The 23,752-nt window shown below is 41.7% G+C and overlaps 1 protein-coding gene across 1 annotated transcript; it reads right to left on the bottom strand.

Moving 5' to 3' along the window:
• Positions 1–23,752, bottom strand: LOC112570865 (deleted in malignant brain tumors 1 protein-like). Its single transcript, XM_025249538.1, has 13 exons — positions 23,499–23,752; positions 21,381–21,410; positions 20,671–20,758; positions 15,819–15,937; positions 14,301–14,477; positions 10,802–10,837; positions 10,514–10,592; positions 7,737–7,882; positions 5,876–6,055; positions 3,944–4,031; positions 2,615–2,736; positions 1,072–1,246; positions 1–149 (listed from the first exon to the last, which is right to left on the bottom strand). The coding sequence occupies exons 3-12, from the start codon at positions 20,736–20,738 to the stop codon at positions 1,092–1,094; spliced, it is 1,170 nt and encodes a 389-aa protein (XP_025105323.1). The 5' UTR covers positions 20,739–20,758; positions 21,381–21,410; positions 23,499–23,752; the 3' UTR covers positions 1–149; positions 1,072–1,091.

Genomic DNA, 23,752 nt, shown 5'->3' with positions numbered 1-23,752 from the left:
GCTGGCTTCGTTGTACAGGTAGGTGTTTGTCGGTCGCAAGCTTTGTCGTCGACAGCGCAGTACATAGATAAGGACGATGACGATGACGAGGAAGGCTGCTCCCAGGACGCCGCCCACAACCACCGCAGTCAGGTGATCCTGGGACTGACCTGCGCAGCGGAAACGGAAATAAAGTCAGCGACCTGTGCCTTGCAGACATCGAGCTGATGGCATGTCATGCCATAATTCAACATCGAAGAAAGCCTCGTTCAAGTCACTGAAGCGCTACACAATAGTTGAACGAGTACAGTATTGCTGAACAGCCAACTAGCAGATTATTTTCACACCAAAGTTGGCGAACTGCAAGGATGCCTCCTATTACCGGTCCTCTTTAACAACTTCTGAGAGAACATCATGCTCGAAACCCTCCACGACCACCATACTTCCATCTAAACTGGTTGAAGGCCGATCTGCAACCTATGCTTAGCAGGCACTAACAAAGAACTGGAATGTGGAATGTTGAATGTGGAATATGGAATGGAGACCAATAATGACAAAAGCAAAATTGTGGTCAGTGGCAGCGGCAAAGCTATCTTTCATTTATCATTATTGGTGTGCTCACAGAGTGCCATCTACCTTGGTCGTGATGCTGCGCATGATAAGTTCATATCATCATCATCATCATCATCATCATCATCATCATCATCATCATCATCATCATCATCATCATCATCATCATCATCATCAGCATCAGCATCAGCATCAGCATCAGCATCAATCATCAGCATCAGCATCATCATCAGCATCAGCATCAATCATCAGCATCATCATCATCATCATCAGTCTAGCCTGTATCAATAGTGATATTAGAAATTGATATTAGCCTCACCTGTCGTATTAGTGATATTATAAGTTGATATTAGTCTAATGTTTAGTAACAGTGGTATCATAAGTTGACTTCAGTCTCACCTTTAGTAAGAGTGATAGTTTCCTGGTATCTTTTTAGCCTCAAGGTACTGACCCAGAGAGGATGGGCAGTCTAACCCTAAGGTCAACTAGAGCTGGAAGCTTGTTTACCCATGAGGTACTGACCTGAAGGGGGCAGAGACTGCTTACTGTACACAGCCTCGTAGGTCAGCTGAAGCCAGAGTAGGTGATGGCAGAGTCGCTGAAGAACTGAATGAACATGTACTGTCCACTGCTGTAGTAGACCGGCTGTGAGGCCATGCTACACAGCTTGACCAGGTTGGGAGATAGGCGGACCTTCCTGGACCAGACAGGCATTCCAAATTTTAAACTCAGAAAACCAGAAAGGGAGTGCACTGGAGACAAGAGAAGACACGCGAGTCTTGTATAAGCTACTCTACAAGAATGATATAGACAACCATCAAACAACTCTACAAGTAGTCAAGTATGATATACGCACAAACTACAATGATATACACAACAATCAAATAACTCTATAAAATGATCAAACAACTGGACAAGTATGATATACACAACAAACTATTCGATAAGTATGATATACACGAAAATCAAACAACTCTACAAGAACTGCGAAAATCATGATGTAAATAATAATAATAAATGCAAAATTTGTCAAGCACATACACACACTCCTAAGGACCATGCACTTAGCGCTTCAGAACAAGAAGGAAACATGAACAGCATGCGAGGAACAAGAACACAAACAAACAACAAATGAGCTGTAAAAGAATAAACAACCGTACTACACAAAGTTATTAAATCAAAGACAGAAAACACAGAGAAGAATCAAATAACAAGAACAAGAGCTGAGAGTAACATGATATTACAAAAGGAAGGGTGTGACAAAGAACTAGCATTATGGGAAAGGTTGTTAGGAGTAATGTTTACAGAAGATCTTGTTTTGAGAGATTTAAAGGATTCAATAGCGGGTAGGTGGCGGGTATGGACAGGGAGAGAGTTCCACAATAACTAAACATCCTGTGGCCACATGTTGTTGTTATGGTGACAGGAAGAGTAAGGAGACGATCATCAGACGAGGAGCGGAGCTGTGTAGTTGAGATGTAAGGGAGGAGCAGTTCAGAGAATTATTCAGGGCAGGTGTCAGCAACGACATTACAACACACCACGGACAGTTGGTACTGGACGCCGCAACGGATGGGAAGCCAGTGTAGACAACCAATGACAGGGGGTGTGGTCACGTGTCGTGGGTGGTCACGTGTCCTGCTCTAAGCACCAAACGTCTGTACTATTCTGGAGTGTGTGAAGAAGGTATGGAGGGCAGCCAGCAAGTAAGGAGTGTGTGAAGAAGGCATGGAGGGCAGCCAGCAAGTAAGGAGTGTGTGAAGAAGGTATGGAGGGCAGCCAGCAAGCAAGGAGTGTGTGAAGAAGGTATACAGGGCAGCCAGCAAGCAAGGAGTGTGTGAAGAAGGTATACAGGGCAGCCAGCAAGCAAGGAGTATGTGAAGAAGGTATACAGGGCAGCCAGCAAGCAAGGAGTGTGTGAAGAAGGTATACAGGGCAGCCAGCAAGCAAGGAGTGTGTGAAGAAGGTATACAGGGCAGCCAGCAAGCAAGGAGTTGTAGTAATCAAGGGGTAATCAAAAGGACAAAGCCACTGATCATTAGACAATATAAACAGAGAAACCAACCATCAAACAGCTGCAGGTAATCACAACAAGTAGAACACTGCTCCATGCTGGCATCAGAGACGGTCACCTTGACTACATGGAGTAAACTACCAGTGTCAACAAGCCACTGACAGTTGGTGTTGCTGTAAGACAAGACATGGCTGGTTAGCTGTAATGTGTTGTAGTGTAACACGTGGTTGGTTAGCTGTAATGTGTTGTAGTGTAACACGTGGTTGGTTAGCTGTAATGTGTTGTAGTGTAACACGTGGTTGGTTAGCTGTAATGTGTTGTAGTGTAACACGTGGTTGGTTAGCTGTAATGTGTTGTAGTGTAACACGTGGTTGGTTAGCTGTAATGTGTTGTAGTGCAACACGTGGTTGGTTAGCTGTAATGTGTTGTAGTGCAATACGTGGTTGGTTAGCTGTAATGTGTTGTAGTGCAACACGTGGTTGGTTAGCTGTAATGTGTTGCTGTAAGACAAATTGTAGTTGACTATTGCTACTTTGAACTTTAAGTCTTAGGTATTATTAAAAGTTAAATTATTAAGCGATCAACAGTGCCACAAGATTCCTCACTGTGTCTTTGATTTTATTGTTTGGACATGCCATGCACTATTCTGTCTTTCAGCTGTTTTAAGATTTCCTACTTCCAGCTAATGAAACCACTTTATCCTGAAAGAAACAATTCACACCATAGAGTGTAGAAACCACTTTCTAAATCAGCGTGGATTATGTTGGTGTCAGTAGAAACCATGTAGGTAAAGGTCTCTGACATCAGTCATGTTTGTCTAAACTGCGACATAGTGTGTGTGTTGGGAGGAGGGCAAGGTACGAACCCCAGTGACTAACAAGTTTCCAGAAAGTCTTTACAACGCCATAAGTGATCACTGCACCACGATGGCAGACATTTTGAAGACTGGGGCCAGGTCTTGTTTTACTGGTGAAATACAGCTTTATCAGTCCGCAATGACAACTACTAATGGAAAGTCTCTAGCAATGTCTTTCTCAATGAGGTGATATTTGAGTAATGAGGCAACCTTTTGGAACATCTGACTACACATTTACCATCTCTCAATGGTTGACTAATGAGGTGACATCTGACAGCAGTGTTATGTTCTAATTACAAATCGTGCAAGGAAAGTAACTCCTACCATACATGTTTTTTAACATTTTTTTACCGTTGGAGTATTTTTTATGCTACAGTTAAATTTTTTTAAAAGATTTGAACAAATGCTTCTTCTAATTTAAGACATGCTCAGAAATATGGACAAGTAGGCAAGGCAGGCAGTCATTGACAGAAATCTCTCTTATTTAATTGTCATTGAAGAGAAAATATGGCCTGAAATCTCACCTTTCATATTTCATCGGGTAGTTAGGAGACGTCAGGTACCCGGTTTGCCCAACTACAGCATTGAGCGTTGGAGTATAGACAGGGCATGCTGCACATGAACTTGAGAATATTTGATGGTCGCCACACTCACATTTATACAAATTTTCATCACCATCGCAATTATTATAAAAACATGTTGATCACAGTAAACATTAGAAATCCTCTGTAACAACCACTTCCTGTCAGAACATTTGTCGTAGCTGTCAGATGCTGAGTCAGAAAATATACAAGTAAACATCATGCGACATTCCAAAATGTATCAGTCAACACCATGTGACATTCCTAAACATATTAGTAAGCATCCCCTCACATTCCAGAATGTATTAGCAAACATCACGTAACATTCAGAGAGAGAGAACTTTGGGTACATGAGTGAAGTGATGGACAATTCCAGAAATACCTAACATTTAGAGATAGAGAGCTGTGGGTACCTAAATGAGTTAGTTTAGTTTATTTCTTGTTACTCTTCAAGGAACATAGGGCCACAACAACACCTCGCCAGCGGACCCGGAGGAGGGCAGCTCCCCTCAGTTGGTTTGGGCAGGGTGTGTCCTATCCAGCCCTCATTTGTGCTTCTTAATGTCCTTTGTGATGTCTTGGCTAGTGGCATTCTGGTTGGTTCTTTTCCACAGGCAGCTGTTGGAGATCTTGTCAGGCCATCTGATTCCGACAATATGTCGTAGGCATCGGTTGGTAAAGGTCTGGAGCTTGTTGTTGATGGTGTTTGTCACTCTCCAGGTGTCAGAACCATACAGTAGTACAGCCTTCACATTTGTGTTGAAGATGCGGGTCTTACTGCTGAAGGATAATGCTCGGGAGTTCCAGATGGGGCGTAGGCTGTTGAAAGCATGCCTGGCCTTGTTGATGTCATTGTCTGCTCCACCGGCGTTGTTGACAATGCTCCCCAGATACACGAAGTGATGTGTTTCCAGGATGTTCTCTGCTAGTTCGATTGGGAGTTCCTGCTTGTTGATTCTCATTATTTCAGTCTTCTTTCTGTTGACCTCTAAGCCAGTCTTCTCTGCTTCCTCTGCTAGCTTACACAGTTTAGTTTGTGCATGTTGCCGATGAGATAGGAGACTAATGTCATCTGCAAAGTCCAGGTCCTTTAGTCTAGCTGTTTGGTGAAGGTCCACTGGATACCGGTGTTGTTGTCTTGCGCATAATCCAGTCTATGACCATCAGGAAGATTGTTGGTGATAGTATTCAGCCCTGTCTTACACCGGTCTTTATCATAAAAGGTTTAGTGGGTTTGCTGTTGTGGATAACTTGGCACGACCAGTCTTCGTACAACCCCTGGGTAATGTTGACAACCCAACAAAGAACTGAGCAAGGCAGGGTGTACGAAAGTTGATAAATACCAGCAAATCAACTACACATGGACAGATAAGCAAAAACAAAAACACGCACACACAAACATGCATACATCATTTGAAGACATAACCACTATCCCTCCCACACACACTTTCTCTCTTTTACACAAACTCATACTATCTCTCTCTCACAGTCTATCTCACACTAACTCTCTCACACTCAATCACTCTCACACATTCTAACACTCTTTCACACACATTCTCTCACATATGCTCTTTCACACTTTTTCTTACACACATGCTCTCTCCCATGCAAGTTCTCTCTCTCACTGTCACACACTCACACTATCTCTCTCACAAACAAACATGCGCAGTGACCACTAGCCTAACCCTTACAAGAGACCGGGAGAGATGTTTGATGAAGCTGTCAACGAAAATTACTTCATAAGTCTGGATAAGTTTTTGCGAAAATGAAAACCTTTTTGTCTCTACACTCATATACACTGCTGACCTCTGGCCTCTCATACTGCTCTACACTCACAAATACTGCTTTCACACTCTCGTACTGCTGTACACTCACGTGTAGTGCTGACCTCTGACCGCGGCACACTCTCATAACGCAGCCTGAAGCTGGCGCTGAAGTGAGAGTATCTGCGGGTGTAGACTCGGACTGTGGCATATGTGCCACTGCTGTAGAAGTGTGTAGCAGGGTATGATGAGTTGCACACCCTGCCCAGACTTGCACCACTACCGGAGTCACCTGTAACACAGGAATGTTAAGGTCTGGAGACCAGCAAGGGGCACTCAGTGTCATGAGCTGCTGCTGAACACAACACAGATGGGAGCAGGACAGGAAAGCAGGGTGTGTGCATCATGCTGTACCAACATCTTTCACATGCTCTACGAGTATACATTGTGACAGTTAGAGATGAAGCCAGCAGTAGAACATTTTACTGTTGTTTGGTAGTGTTCCTTCAAGAGTAGTCTCCCCCTTGACAAGTCACAGGACCTGACGGATCACTTTTTGTATCACATGTTACGAGGCTTCTAGTGTTCACTTGAACATCTCTAAGGTGAGTTTACATGTATAAATTATTGTGTGTGATGTAAATTACTAAATTTGAATTAGTAAGCATACATATTTTAACGTGTAGGGGAATGAAAAATGAAATATTGTCGTGTGGTTATCTAAGTGAATTCTAAACTTGACCTGGTGTTCCTAACCACTTAAATAATGAGGACGGCCTCGTGCACAGGGTGTAGAGAGGGTCATCGTTACGGTTAGATTGAACTCTTTCTGACAAAGAACCTGAAATCGCGTGCGACTCAAAGTGGTCAGACAGACACAAAGACACGGAGGTACAGGCATAGACAGATACACATACAGAAATGCAGACACACAGGCACAGATATACAGAGATGACAGACCTACAAAAATAAAAGAAACACAGACCTAGTGACCAGGCTAGTCTTTAGGTCACAAGCTAGAATAGTCTTGTTGCCATAAGTCTTTATGTCATTGGGTTGGTAATCTTTATGTCATTGGGTTGAGTAATCTTTATGTCATTGGGTTGAGTAATCTTTATGTCATTGGGTTAAATAATCTTAATGTCATTGGGTTGGTAATCTTTATGTCATTGGGTTGAATAATCTTAATGTCATTGGGTTGAGTAATCTTTATGTCATTGGGTTAAATAATCTTAATGTCATTGGGTTGGTAATCTTTATGTCATTGGGTTGAATAATCTTAATGTCATTGGGTTGGTAATCTTTATGTCATTGGGTTGGTAATCTTTATGTCATTGGGTTGAGTAATCTTTATGTCATTGGGTTGGTAATCTTTATGTCATTGGGTTGAGTAATCTTTATGTCATTGGGTTGAGTAATCTTTATGTCATTGGGTTGAGTAATCTTTATGTCATTGGGTTGAGTAATCTTTATGTCATTGGGTTAAATAATCTTAATGTCATTGGGTTGGTAATCTTTATGTCATTGGGTTGAATAATCTTAATGTCATTGGGTTGGTAATCTTTATGTCATTGGGTTGAGTAATCTTTATGTCATTGGGTTGGTAATCTTTATGTCATTGGGTTGAGTAATCTTTATGTCATTGGGTTAAATAATCTTAATGTCATTGGGTTGAATAATCTTTATGTCATTGGGTTGAATAATCTTAATGTCATTGGGTTGGTAATCTTTATGTCATTGGGTTGAATAATCTTAATGTCATTGGGTTGGTAATCTTTATGTCATTGGGTTGAATAATCTTTATGTCATTGGGTTGAATAATCTTTATGTCATTGGGTTGAGTAATCTTTATGTCATTGGGTTGGTAATCTTTAGGTCATTCGGTTGAGTAATCTTTATGTCATTGGGTTGGTAATCTTTATGTAACTGGAGTATGCGGCCTAGAGAAGTGTGTGCTCATGAGCTCTACTCACCATCAAACACTTGCAGGTAACCACAGGAACAGTCTGTCAAACTGCAGGAGCTGAGAGTGAAATCCTCCACGATCACGTGAATAATGTAACGGTTAAAGTAGTCGTTAGTATCGGCACTCCTGATGATCCACAAACAGTTCAACGAGCTGCGCAGGTAAAAATAACACAACATAACATAGAAATATTAATTGACAAGGGCAAGTTTAATACGGTACAGATCCATACAACTGGACATGCCACGACTTTTATACACCATAAACAAGAAAGACTTTGAAATAAACTAATGTAATGCTCTAACTTACACTAATGTAAAGACTGAAATAAACTAAAGTAATGCTCTAACTTACACTAATGTAAAGACTTTGAAATAAACTAATTCTCTAACTTACACTAATGTAAAGACTTTGAAATAAACTAAAGTAAGCTCTAACTTACACTAATGTAAAGACTGAAATAAACTAAAGTATGCTCTAACTTACACTAATGTAAAGACTGAAATAAACTAAAGTAATGCTCTAACTTACACTAATGTAAAGACTTTGAAATAAACTAATTCTCTAACTTACACTAATGTAAAGACTTTGAAATAAACTAAAGTAATGCTCTAACTTACACTAATGTAAAGACTTTGAAATAAACTAAAGTAATGCTCTAACTTACACTAATGTAAAGACTTTGAAATAAACTAAAGTAATGCTCTAACTTACACTAATGTAAAGACTTTGAAATAAACTAAAGTAATGCTCTAACTTACACTAATGTAAAGACTTTGAAATAAACTAATTCTCTAACTTACACTAATGTAAAGACTTTGAAATAAACTAAAGTAATGCTCTAACTTACACTAATGTAAAGACTTTGAAATAAACTAAAGTAATGCTCTAACTTATACTAATGTAAAAACTTTGAAATAAACTAATTCTCTAACTTACACTAATGTAAAGACTGAAATAAACTAAAGTAATGCTCTAACTTACACTAATGTAAAGACTGAAATAAACTAAAGTAATGCTCTAACTTACACTAATGTAAAGACTGAAATAAACTAAAGTAATGCTCTAACTTACACTAATGTAAAGACTTTGAAATAAACTAATTCTCTAACTTACACTAATGTAAAGACTTTGTAATAAACTAAAGTAATGCTCTAACTTACACCAATGTAAAGACTGAAATAAACTAAAGTAATGCTCTAACTTACACCAATGTAAAGACTTTGAAATAAACTAATGCTCTAACTTACACTAATGTAAAGACTTTGAAATAAATTAAAGTAATTCTCTAACTTACACTAATGTAAAGACTGAAATAAACTAAAGTAATGCTCTAACTTACACTAATGTAAAGACTGAAATAAACTAAAGTAATGCTCTAACTTACACTAATGTAAAGACTTTGAAATAAACTAAAGTAATGCTCTAACTTATACTAATGTAAAGACTGAAATAAACTAATTCTCTAACTTACACTAATGTAAAGACTTTGAAATAAACTAAAGTAATGCTCTAACTTACACTAATGTAAAGACTTTGTAATAAACTAAAGTAATGCTCTAACTTACACCAATGTAAAGACTGAAATAAACTAAAGTAATGCTCTAACTTACACCAATGTAAAGACTTTGAAATAAACTAATGCTCTAACTTACACTAATGTAAAGACTGAAATAAATTAAAGTAATTCTCTAACTTACACCAATGTAAAGACTGAAATAAACTAAAGTAATGCTCTAACTTACACTAATGTAAAGACTTTGAAATAAACTAAAGTAATGCTCTAACTTACACTAATGTAAAGTGATATAACCACAAAATCCTAATACCGCTAACAATCCAGTGTTCACAAGTCACATCTCCATGTTTACCTATAATCCAAGTCTAGCTCGTAGTGTAGACTAACTTCTAGTACACTATACCCGCGGACACTTTTCTCCCTCTCTTCAAGACGGACCATCCAATAACCGACTTGCCACCCGGAAAAGTGAAGTTTTTGTCGATGTCCGAGACACGAGACTGGGTCGTCTCTGTGGGTATCTGGTCGCCCTTTGACCTCGGACAAGTAAACATGGCCGAAGCTAATAACACAGACCTCAGAGAGGGGCGGTGGTCGCCTTGGGGCGATGCCCGGTTTTGAGGTGGAAAGAAAGGAGTACGACTGTTTGTCTCCCCTGGCAGTAGGTGACGCGGCCGCTGACGTAAGACTAGCGTAGGTGTACGTTGCCAGCGACTGCACCCCGGTGCTGAATGAAGAAGCTAAACGGGTGTGGCGACAGTCGGAGGCCGATGTGTACAGGTACTCAAAATCTTCCACCCGCTGCCCGTGTTCAGGCCAGCGTGTCCCGTGTCACAGGTCACAGGTCACAGGTCAGATGTACTGGCCCCGCCTTGACCATCCCTTCAGGTCAGTAACAGGAGCGGTGGTAGCTTGACCAGTGCACTGCTGGCGGTCTATACAAACTTCACTAAAAGTAGAAAACAATCATCACATCGCTTGCTGTCCTCGACGGGAACTTTTCTGTCGTTTGCCTTCTTGTCGCCGGGCCATTAACGATGACTAACTAAATTTTTGCGCGGGCCAGGTAAAATTTGATGACGGGCCGGATGTGGCCCGCGGGCCGTGTGTTTGACACCTGTGTGCTAGAATATTACCTGTAATACTTGCTGAAAAAGCTCTCTTTAAAGCAATACCTTCTACTGGCTAATATGTATCTATGAATACATACCAAATATTACCTATAATACATAATAAAACATCTATCATGCATGTTATACCATTACCTATAAGTGTAGCGAGTGAAACTCAGTACTTTTGGTTGTCCGTAGTAAACATCGGTGTACACACCTGAAGAACTGCATACTGAAACATTCCAGCATACACATACGTGGACACACACACATGCACACAAGCTCTGTACAGAAAGAGGGTAAGAATACATGAAATAAAATATAAAATACAATACGTTACATTGTACATCAGGGAAAGTTATATCAGCTGTATGGTAGTCTAGCTATGTAATGTTCATCAGGGAAGATAAGCTAGGTGTGCACTGTCCCCAGTGGACTCACCTGTTGCCACATCAGTTGTAGTAGTGAGGGCAGGACCTGGACAAGAAAAGAACAAATGAACTTTACAAGATAATGATGATGATGATGATGATGATGATGATGATGATGATGATGATCATCATCGATGATGTGAACTTATAACGTGCAGCATAACGACAAAGAAAGATCGCAGTCTCTGCGCAGAGAAATATGTCGTCTCCTATGGAAATGACTATTAATAGATATTCTAGACGGAGGATGTCGACCTTGTCTGGGGACAAAGATACAGAAGGCGTTAAGCCGGTTGACGAGGAGACGGAGAAGAGACTGTGCTACTAGCTGGCTGACAGATAGACTGTGCTACAAGCTGTACTTACATATAGACTGTGCTACTAGCTGGCTGACAGATAGACTGTGCTACAAGCTGTACTTACAGATAGACTGTGCTACTAGCTGGCTGACAGATAGACTTGCTACAAGCTGGCTGACAGATACTGTGCTACTAGCTGGCTGACAGATAGACTGTGCTACAAGCTGTACTTACATATAGACTGTGCTACTAGCTGGCTGACAGATAGACTGTGCTACAAGCTGTACTTACAGATAGACTGTGCTACTAGCTGGCTGACAGATAGACTTGCTACAAGCTGGCTGACAGATAGACTTGCTACAAGCTGGCTGACAGATAGACTGTGCTACTAGCTGGCTGACAGATAGACTGTGCTACAAGCTGTACTTACAGATAGACTGTGCTACTAGCTGGCTGACAGATAGACTGTGATACAAGCTGGCTGACAGATACTGTGCTACTAGCTGGCTGACAGATAGACTGTGCTACTAGCTGTACTTACATATAGACTGTGCTACTAGCTGTACTTACATATAGACTGTGCTACAAGCTGGCTGACAGATAGACTGTGCTACTAGCTGTACTTACATATAGACTGTGCTACAAGCTGGCTGACAGATAGACTGTGCTACTTGCTGGCTGACAGATATACTTGCTACTAGCTGTACTTACATATAGACTGTGCTACAAGCTGGCTGACAGATAGACTGTGCTACTAGCTGTACTTACATATAGACTGTGCTACTAGCTGGCTGACAGATAGACTGTGCTACTAGCTGTACTTACATATAGACTGTGCTACTAGCTGGCTGACAGATAGACTTGCTACTAGCTGTACTTACATATAGACTGTGCTACTAGCTGGCTGACAGATAGACTGTGCTACTAGCTGTACTTACATATAGACTGTGCTACTAGCTGGCTGACAGATAGACTGTGATACAAGCTGGCTGAAAGATAGACTGTGATACTAGCTGGCTGACAGATAGACTGGGCTACTAGCTGGCTGACAGATAGACTGTGCTACAAGCTGGCTGACAGATAGACTGTGCTACTAGCTGGCTGACAGATAGACTGTGCTACTAGCTGTACTTACATATAGACTGTGCTACTTGCTGGCTGACAGATAGACTGTGCTAAAAGCTGTACTTACATATAGACTGTGCTACTTGCTGGCTGACAGATAGACTTGCTACAAGCTGGCTGACAGATAGACTGTGCTACTAGCTGTACTTACATATAGACTGTGCTACTAGCTGGCTGACAGATAGACTGTGATACAAGCTGGCTGAAAGATAGACTGTGCTACAAGCTGGCTGACAGATAGACTGTGCTACTAGCTGGCTGACAGATAGACTGTGCTACTAGCTGGCTGACAGATAGACTTGGTACTAGCTGGCTGACAGATAGACTGTGCTACTAGCTGGCTGACAGATAGACTGTGCTACTAGCTGGCTGACAGATAGACTTGCTACTAGCTGTACTTACATATAGACTGTGCTACAAGCTGGCTGACAGATAGACTGTGCTACTAGCTGTACTTACATATAGACTGTGCTACTAGCTGGCTGACAGATAGACTGTGATACAAGCTGTGCTTACATATAGACTGTGCTACTAGCTGGCTGACAGACTGTGCTACTAGCGGGCTGACTGATAGACTTTGCTAGAGGCTGACAGATAGACTGTGCTACTAGCTGGCTGACAGATAGACTGTGCTAGAAGCTGGCTGACAGATAGACTGTGCTACTAGCTGGCTGACAGATAGACTGTGCTACTTGCTGGCTGACAGATAGACTTGCTACAAGCTGGCTGACAGATAGACTTGCTACAAGCTGGCTGACAGATAGACTTACTACAAGCTGGCTGACAGATAGACTGTGCTACTAGCTGTACTTACATATAGACTGTGCTACTAGCTGGCTGACAGATAGACTGTGATACAAGCTGGCTTACATATAGACTGTGCTACTAGCTGTACTTACATATAGACTGTGCTACTAGCTGGCTGACAGATAGACTGTGCTACTAGCTGTACTTACATATAGACTGTGCTACAAGCTGGCTGACAGATAGACTGTGCTACTAGCTGTACTTACATATAGACTGTGCTACTAGCTGGCTGACAGATAGACTGTGCTACTAGCTGTACTTACATATAGACTGTGCTACTAGCTGGCTGACAGATAGACTGCTACTAGCTGTACTTACATATAGACTGCTACTAGCTTAGACTGTGCTATATAGACTGTGCTACTAGCTGGCTGACAGACTGTGCTACTAGCGGGCTGACTGATAGACTTTGCTAGAGGCTGACAGATAGACTGTGCTACTAGCTGGCTGACAGATAGACTGTGCTACTAGCTGGCTGACAGATAGACTGTGATACAAGCTGGCTGACAGATAGACTGTGCTAGAAGCTGGCTGACAGATAGACTGTGCTACTAGCTGGCTGACAGATAGACTGTGCTACTTGCTGGCTGACAGATAGACTGTGCTACAAGCTGGCTGACAGATAGACCTGCTACTTGCTGGCTGACAGATAGATTGTGCTACAAGCTGGCTGACAGATAGACTTGCTACAAGCTGGCTGACAGATAGACTTGCTACAAGCTGGCTGACAGATAGACTTGCTACAAGCTGGCTGACAGATAGACTGTGCTACTAGCTGTACTTACATATAGACTGTGCTACTAGCTGGCTGACAGATAGACTTGCTACAAGCTGGCTGACAGATAGACTGTGCTACTAGCTGTACTTACATATAGACTGTGCTACTAGCTGGCTGACAGACTGTGCTACTAGCGGGCTGACTGATAGACTTTGCTAGAGGCTGACAGATAGACTGTGCTACTAGCTGTACTTACATATAGACTGTGCTACAAGCTGTACTTACAGATAGACTGTGCTACTAGTTGGTGGAGAGAGAAATAACAACACGCTCTTTATGAGGAACTTTAAGGGGAAGAGAAGTAAGATTACAAAGACCGGTGTAGGCGAAGGTGAAGGCGACACGAGACACTGTTGGTGTAGCATCTCGAGAGCCTCTAAGCTGATGTCATCTGCCTTTTTAAGGTTGTACACACCTTAGGTGTATGTCCCAACAGAACATCTAGTTCTCTCATACACCCCTCCCACACACACACCTGAGGTGAAGATCAATCCTCTTACTGGGTGTAGATGCATTTTGTCGGTCAACGGCCTCGTAGGTGAGTGTGAAGCCTGAGAAGTTGACAGACCCATCGGTGATGAATTTGATGTACATGTACTGTCCACTGCTGTAGTAGACTGTCTGACCAGGCATGCTGTAGAACTTGACCAAGCTAAGAGATGCATAGCTGTATGAACCTGTGACGAGAACATGTTTATCAAGTGGTTTAACATGATCAGGGAGTGTCGGGACTCAATGATGCCCAAATGTCTTAGTGACACAGCTGTGCTCGGTATAATAGTACCTCGAGAATTAAACCAATCTATTCATAAAGATCTTGTTTATGATAGTTAGTTAACAGAACATTATAAATGATTTGTTTATTTAATGTAAACAGCAGACAAGTATGCAACATAGCAGCAGTCACATCACGAGATTTGCAGGCACTTACAGGCTGAAGAAGCCCTCTCCTGATGTACGGACACGAGACAGACTAACTAGCTGACACAAGTCCTGGCCTGTCCTATAAGGTGCGAGACAGAGACTTACTAGTTGACACAACATGAGTCCTGGGTGTCGGGATACTGGGGAAGGCTCACGCCATGAGGACACAGGTACAAAACAACTGGCTAGCGAATGACCATGACCTTGCCAGGTCGGACCAGCTGGCGAAGATGAAGTGGACGGACAGGTGGGCGCGGAGCAAAGACATCTTGGGTGGGAGTGAACGTGATTGAACTAACCTAACATGAACTATATTGACTGAACTGAACTCATCTAAAAGTGTGTGTGTATATATATATATACAGACATATCATTGACGATAGATATAACAAAAGGAACAGACCATAAAAACACTTACTGTCGTACAGCTGGACATTGTCACAGCAGGAGAAGTAACAACTCACAAACACACTGTCATACAGCTGGACATGGTCACACCAGTAGTAGTAACAGCTCACAAACACACTGTCATACAGCTGGACACAGTCACAGCAGGAGAAGTAACAACTCACAAACACACTGTCATACAGCTGGACATTGTCACACCAGGAGAAGTAACAACTCACAAACACACACTTATTGTCGTACAGCTGGACACAGTCACACCAGAAGTAGTAACAGCTCACACACACTTACTGTCGTACAGCTGGACACAGTCACACCAGAAGTAGTAACAGCTCACACACACTTATTGTCGTACAGCTGGACACAGTCACACCAGAAGTAGTAACAGCTCACACACACTTACTGTCGTACAGCTGGACACAGTCACACCAGAAGTAGTAACAGCTCACACACACTTACTGTCGTACAGCTGGACACAGTCACACCAGAAGTAGTAACAGCTCACACACACTTACTGTCGTACAGCTGGACACAGTCACACCAGAAGTAGTAACAGCTCACACACACACTTACTGTCGTACAGCTGGACATTGTCACAGCAGTAGTAGTAACAGCTCACAAACACACTTATTGTCGTACAGCTGGACACAGTCACACCAGAAGTAGTAACAGCTCACAAACACACTTACTGTCGTACAGCTGGACATAATCACAACACGATTCCATCCTGGCTGTCAAGATGGTGACCTTGACGACATCGTTGCTATCCCATCCGCCAGCGTCTATCAGCCATCGACAGTCGGCATTGCTGATAGATAAAGATTATTTCAGTTTAATTTATTCGTTGTTACTCCTCGAGGAGCATAGCGCCGCAACAACACCTCGCCAGCGGACCCGGTGTAGGGCAGCTCCCCTCAGTGGGGCCCATGTAGTTCCCACGTCCCACTCTCTGCTCTTCTTTTCCAAGAAATAAAGGTTACTGATCCAAAATGGCGTCATTGTGCAAGAGCCAGTTGGGGACAGTCATGGCCAGTAGAGGGGAGTTAGCCTTGTCAGTTAAAAAAAAGCTTTCAGTCGTGTTTCGCGGTCTTTAGCGAGTCCATTTTGTCAGGGTAGTGTAATTTCATTTCCTTGCTGGCACCTGCCCTGATTATTTCTCTGAACTGCTCTTACCTGAGCCAACACTACGCGGATGGATTAAAGATGAAAACAAATTAAGAATATTTCTTAATGAGCTTGATGAAGGTGGTCGCAAGAGAGGCAGAACAACAGATCCAGAATTAGACAAAGCAACTTTTAGTGCAATTTGTGAGGCGAGAAACAATGGTATCCCTATATTTGGTCCAGTCATCCCAGTGTAGGCAGAACAATTATACAAGAAAATGGTCCCCTTGCAGCTCCTGAGTTTACAGTTTTATTATTAATTTCAAGACGGTTAATCAAGCAACATCGCGATCGTGAGATTACGGCGCTACTTTCAAAATGGCGACGAGGATCAACACGTAAGAAAGGATTGTGATAAAAAATTATTTCTTCATTATTTATTGTAATTTATGTATTAGCAAAAATATTGAAGCCGCGGACCACTTATCAGCCCAGAAGCAGAAAAAAATATACAGAGTATGGTCCATTAAGCCCCGGTGATTGGAGTACAAAGTTGATGGTGTGATTGTGTGTGTATATAGTCATGTCTCTGGGCTGATACACTTGGTGATGTTGTTATATATTCTCTCCCTCTGTACCAATACTCAGACGCAGGTTGAACATAAATACATGTATTTATTTACACACACATGAGTTTCATTGTCTGCTCTGTGGCTCGATACGTCCTTCCTTTATACTGTTCAGCCTCTAACTCCTAGTATGTCGGCATCCCGCCTTCTTTATCTCTCTACTGTGAGGTCAAGGTCCTCCGTCTAAACTGTCTATTAATAGTCATTTCTATAGGATACAAGTGTGACTGTGTGTATGTATATACATAGTCCTAACTCTGGGCTGATGAAAGAGAAACCAGTGGAGGAACACTGGTCAACACTCAAGAGCACGTGGAAGGCAACCTGTTCTGCAACAGATGTTCAAGGGAAGAGGGAAAGAAAACACAAGGAATGGATGACACCAGAGACCTGGGCAAAGATTGAATCAAGAAAGGGACTGAAACAGAAGCTCAACCAGTGTCAAGATCAAACAAGAGAAGGAAGATCTCAGAGCTGATTATCGGGAAGCCAACCGCCAAGTGAAGAGGTCTGTCAGAAAGGAGAAGAGACGCTTCACCCATGAACTGACAGAGAAAGCAGAGACAGCAGCTAGACAGGGAAACATGAAGCGACTATAAGAAATAACACGAACTCTGTCAGGCAGGAACATTAACTCAAACAAGCCAGTGAAAGACAGAGACGGCAAGACCATAACAAACGACTCAGGGCAAAGAGACCGCTGGATGGAACACTTTGACGAGATCCTGAATCGACCTCAAATTTACCTGACATACCACCAGCAACTGAACAACTTCATGTCAACACCAGCGCTCCACTAAGACAGAAATCATCAAAGCTATCAAAAGCATGAAAAGTGGCAAAGCAGCAGACCCGGATGGCATACCCCCAGAAGCACTAAAGGCAGACCCAGAAACAACAGCAACAGTTTTACAGCCCTTTATACACAAGATCTGGGAACAAGAGCTTGTACCAACAGACCGGAAACTAGGCCACCTGGTCAAACTACCGAAGAAAAGAGAACTCTCCCAGTGCAACAACTGGCGAGGGATCATGGTGCTGTCCATCCCCGGCAAAGTCCTGACAAGGGTAATTCTAGATAGACTGAAGGAGGCACTAGACAAGAGACTAAGACCAGGACAAGCAGGATTTCGCCAGGATAGGTCATGCACTGACCACATTGCCACCATCTGTGTCATCATTGAGCAGTCTATTGAGTGGCAGTCCTCCCTCTATATAACTTTTGTGGATCTTGAGAATTCATTCTACAGTGTAGACAAGGATTCCATTTTGAGGTTGATGATCCACTTCAGCATTCCACCTAAGCTCATAAACATCATTCAAGGGTTGTACGAAGGCTCGTCCTGTCAAGTTACCCACAACGGCAAACTCACTAAACCTTTCGTAATGAAGACCGGTGTAAGACAGGGTTGAATATTATCACACACAATCTTCATAATGCTTATACACTGGATTATGCATAAGACAACCCAAGACAACAACACCGGTATCCAGTGGACCTTCACTAAACAGCTAGAAGACCTGGACTTTGCAGAATGACATTAGTCTCCTATCTCATCGGCAACACCATGCACAAGCCAAACTGTGTAAGCTAGCAGAGGAAGCAGAGAAGCATTGTCAACAAGGACGATGGAGTGGACGATGACATCAAAAGCCGTGTCAACAATGCACAAAAGTGAAAGCTGTCCTACTGTATAGTTCTGAAATCTGGAAAGTCACAAACACCATCAACAACAAGCTCCCGACCTTTATCAACCGATGCCTACGACATATTCTAGAAAGAAGATGGCCTGAAAAGATCTCCAACAGCAGCCTGTGGAAAAGAACCAGAATGCCACGAGCCAAGACATCCCAAAGCACTAATGGGGTGGATAGGACACACCCTGCACAAACCAGCTGACACCATTGCCAATGACTGGAACCCTCAGGGGAAGACCTCAACTGAGGGAAGGGGGGGCTGCCCAAAACCGGGTCCGCTGGCGAGGTGTTGTTTCGGCCCTATGCTCCTCGAGGAGAAACACACTTGGTGGCATTCAGCTTCCTCTCCAAGTGAACCAGAACAGGTATTCTTTTTGTCAAATAATATCAATGCAAGAAAGTTCTTGAATAAGAGAGGAGATCAGTAACCTGTAGATGCTAGCTTGTATACAACGTTAAACAGCTTGTATATAAGCAGTTTGTATATATATACAGACACACTTGTGCACAAGATTAGATCAATTGCTTGTATCAGAGACGTTATACCCTATGGACAGCCAACTCAGGCGCGGGAGCAGATCTCTTGAGTCGCGCATGCGTTGGACCACGGGTAGAACTCGCCTTTTCCGGCTTCGTTTTTCACAGTGTGTTGCTACTGTCGTTATTATTCTGAGATGCCAAGCAGTAACTGTGCGATTCCAGGATGCCCTGCTTGCAAAGGTCGAATCAAAGGTTTATGATCATTTTTTCCGAATGAGATAAATATAACCTTTTATATTTTATAATAATTCGACTTCCAGTGGTTTTAAGTATTGGTGTGCCAGATGAAAAAGATTTAAAGTTGTAAAAATAATCGAACTATTAATCACCTAGTATAAACAATGTTCAACACTGCTGATTTGAAACTGCTGAGTGCTGGATACGGTTCGCAATGTGTGTGTGGGAGGGGGGAGTTGGTGTTTTACGCCTTGCCAGCAACTAAGGCTAAAATAAGGTGACCAGACGTTTCGGGGGGGGGGGGGAAGCGGGACACGTGCCGATGATGGTGTCGTCACCGTCAAAGAACCCAGAAAAAAATGGGAGGGGGGCGCTGTGGGGGGCCTTTCCTCTGACTTTGCCGGATGCGAATCAGCGTACGGTATTCCGATTTTTAAAGACAACCGGGACATTTGATGGACTTGCCAGAAAGCCAGAAAGCGGGACATTGGGTCACGAGGTCAAAAGCGGGACTGTCCCGCCTAACCCTGGTCACCTTAGCTATAACAATTAAATGTTCTTAATGAAACTAAACTAAAAGGTCACTAAACGATTTGCCGTCTTGTGCATATTTATTTAACGGGAATTAGACACATAAATATCAGGGATAGATGAAGAAACATCCATTTTTATTCGCCACCCATTTCAAGTGCACTATCGTCCTGATAACACAGCGCGTGATGTGAATGTGTTCCAAACAACGTTGTGCAAAAATCAAGAAGGATTTAAATGGAATTTATGGCACGTTTCTTAGAGCCTTAGTCTGAATTCAGAAGCGATAAACTCACTACAAACTATACCCTCTGTAACCACTAAGAAAAACAATGAGCTAGAGAGCGAGAACTTGCTGACAAAAACATTTTGACTCGTAACATAATTACAAATACTGCGATACAACACTGTGTGTGTGTGTAGATTGTGTACATTACCATTCACATTTTCATAAATATATATCAAAAGATACTTACTAAGAGGATTTCTTCAATAGCAAAGGATTGAAAGATACTAGCGGATACAAAACAGCGACCAGATATTGCCTGTACCCCACCTACTCTTCCATCCCACGGACACGAGTTGAGTCAACGCTTTCCCACTGCGAGCGCCTCGAGTTGGCTGTCCATAGGGTATAAGGTCTCTGCTTGTATGCAGTTTGTATATATGCACTTGTACACAAGATTAAATAGCTTGTATATTTCTTGAAATAGTTTATACTTGTATACTTGTACACAATAAGAGTAAATATCTTATGTATTTCATGTAGTGCCTGTAATCATCTTATATGCTAGTACTATCATTCAAATTCATTTAGAAGATTAAATGCTTCAAAAACAAATCGCTTACACGGAAAACTCACTTTGGATAGCTATCCGGGTAGCCAGGAGACGACAGGTACTCAACTTGCTCGACTGCAGCATAGAGCATCTGAGTGGAGGAAGAACACACTGCACATGGGAGGACAATCATCAGACAGAACTGTCAGTAGATAGCAGCCGTCATATGGACGGTCACTAGATAATAGTCCTTATATACAACTTTCACGATAGTCCTCCTAGAACATAACTGTTACTAGACTTCACATGTTGTATGAGTATCTCCTCTTTTGTAACAGATAAATATTGTATGAGTAGTCTCATTTTTCTGTCACAGACACATGTTGTAGAAGTATTCTCATCCTTTGTAATAGATACATGCTGTACAGCAGCCCTGTGCTCCTCAAGGAGTAGCAAGGAATACACTAAACATGTTGTACAAGTATTTTAATCGTTTGTAACAGATACCTGTTGTACAAATATTTTCCTCTTTTATAACAGACACATGGTACTATAAATTTCAGAGGCCAAAATGTCACATGGGCACATTTCTGGACAATCTACAACATGCACGTCGTCCCTGGATATGCTCAACGACCATTTTAAGGACAGCAAATGGAGAGATCATCAGTGGGTGGGTGTGGGGATGAGTATGTAGACGAATGTGTTAACAGATGAATACAGGTAAAAACAGTTTACTGTTAAGAAATGTGGGATAAACAAGATATACAAGATATACAATTATGCGACTCACCATAAGCTTCATCTGTTGTGTTAGTCTGACCTGGATTATAAAGAATCAAAATTAGACCACAGATAATCTATACTGCTCAAAATAATTCCAAAGCTAAAGAAGCAAGATGGGGAAAGCGTTGTAAAGTCTGAAAAATAAGAGCTGAAGTGCAAGCTTTATTCCAATCTTTATGTGGAGCAAGCTGTCAAGCTGTTAAAAGTATATGCAATGACACAAATCCCAGGTGATGATGGATTTACTGTGGATTTTTTTAAAAAGATCTTCTGTAAACTACTTGGTTCTTTTATTGTTAGATGTCTAAGAGATTAATCTTTAATGAAAATATTAAAATGGCTTCAAATCAGAGGGCTGCATAGAATTCTTATAATTTTATTTAATGTCAGACTTGAGGATGAAGATGTGTGTGACCTTTGTAAATGTAAAACATTCAACACATTGTGTACATTTGTTTAAGATTTCTGTGAAAATTAATTGTATTTTGAACAAATGTGCAACTATATTCATGATGATTTTAGTGGACATCTTGTTTTGTTTGGATGTTCTAATAATTTAAAGAAAGATTCTGCTTTTAAAATCGTGCAAACATTCATGCAGATTAAAAAAATCCAACTCCCAATAACAACCCTTTCATCCAAACATTGCAGCATGAGTATAAAAATTGAAAATTTTAATGCACTCATAAAAATAGAAAATATCATTGTAAAATAATCAATGCCTTATGTGCAACTTAGATATAACTTACAAACTAACAGACTAACAGACTAACCCTTTTATTTATAGATTTATTCAAACATTTAGTAATGTGTCTTCTTCTCTACGCTGCACTTGTTATGTACACTGTTGTGTTATACATGCAATGACTTTTCTACACTCCAGTTTTTGTGTACACTTCTGTGTTACATATGACGGAAGTTTCCGGAAAGGGTTTCTCCATGATGTTAAAAAAATATAAAAAAGAAAGAAAAAGAACGAAAATGTGCGACGGGAGAGGGGAGAGCAGTTAGCAGGAGAGATTGGGCAAAGAACAAAGGGCGAGAGGACGTGAGATTGGACATTTAATTGTGAGTAGAAGATATTGTGTATGGGAAGTGAAGACCCATTGCCGAGACAGTGAGCTTAACTGGTTTATAGAGGACCTAAGGAACACTTTGTGGGTGTGTTATTTGAAGTGATGAGCCATTGCCGACACAGTGTATCTAAAGGATGAGTATAGAGGAACTGAAGATTACTTTATTATTATTTTTTACTTTATTTTGTTTGTTTAGTAAAGATATAGGCAGACTCTTACAGGCAAATCATTTTGTTTATTTGTGTGAAAGAACATGCACATGACCCAGCAAGTGTGTTCGAAAGGGAGTGAGTGAGAGACACTGCACCACACTTACATACACACACTCCGGGCAACAGTAAAATACAGTTGGTGACCTTAGGTCACCTCATGCTAGTACAAGATCAGGACCAGAGTTGATCAAGCAAATGGCATGGGGAGTGAGTTGCAGTGATGATTGGTTCTGCCTAGAGGCATCGCATACCTACAGCCAAAACTCACATCCAACACAGAGTGTAGGACTCCATTGTCGCCGTAAATTATTTTCCCAGCATATAATAAATTGCTTTCAATTCCATTGTCAATATCTACATTTCATTCAGACTGCAAACATTAGGGCAAGTACATTAGGATCTACGTCCCTTCTTCAACATAGTTGTCAAGATATGAGTGGTTAGTTCATGAGGAAAACTGAGGGTAAAGGATCAAACTTGTAGTACCTCATTGCATAAAAAACCCAACATCCAGTTTTCATTGGATAACAGAGGTGGCTGACCTCTCTATATAAGGCCACTGTTTTGTACTGAAAATATGTTGTTTTAGTTTGTTTGCATTCAAGGAGCGATGAATTATACCGAATAGAGGTCAGTGGCCCAAATGTCACAGTGGAATCGACCAGATATTTAATGTTAGTTTAGTAAACAGGCAGGGATTTATTGTAGGTAGGTTTCATATCTCCCTGTAAAGCCTAGTCAGAAAGAATCCAAAAGGTCACCATAAAAAGTGACTTGTATCCCTATAGAAGCAGGTCAGAGAGGACCAAATGATAAACAAACAACACCCAATGTTACCTGTCACCGCTGTCCTCAAAGTCAGCGTCAACACCAGCACACCTATCACCTTCCCATTCCATACAGTTGGTCCCAACAACTGGTTGTACAGGTGCTTCTTGGTGTCGTGAAAATATCCAGCAACTGTCTATTTTTGTTCCTGTGCTACCAGAACGTGGTATAATACGTCCCACGTAGTAGTAATGCGTTTACACGCCGTAGGTCTTGCAAAACACGCGACCAGTACAGCCGCAACTCTACCCGCCAGTCGATGT

Source organism: Pomacea canaliculata, linkage group LG8 (genome assembly GCF_003073045.1).
Source record: "Pomacea canaliculata isolate SZHN2017 linkage group LG8, ASM307304v1, whole genome shotgun sequence".
NCBI classification, from domain to species: domain Eukaryota; kingdom Metazoa; phylum Mollusca; class Gastropoda; order Architaenioglossa; family Ampullariidae; genus Pomacea; species Pomacea canaliculata.
This window is presented reverse-complemented; position numbering and strand designations above follow the sequence as displayed.

Excerpts from the sequence above, each read along its gene's own strand:
- LOC112570865 (XM_025249538.1), bottom strand. The coding sequence starts at position 20,738 with ATGCTCTATGCTGCAGTCGAGCAAGTTGAGTACCTGTCGTCTCCTGGC. Across the intron at positions 10,838-14,300 it reads ACAAAATGCATCTACACCCA|GTCCTGCCCTCACTACTACA; the intron begins GTAAGAGGATTG and ends TTTCTTGTCCAG. Across the intron at positions 2,737-3,943 it reads TACCCGATGAAATATGAAAG|CAACACCAACTGTCAGTGGC; the intron begins GTGAGATTTCAG and ends CTTGTCTTACAG.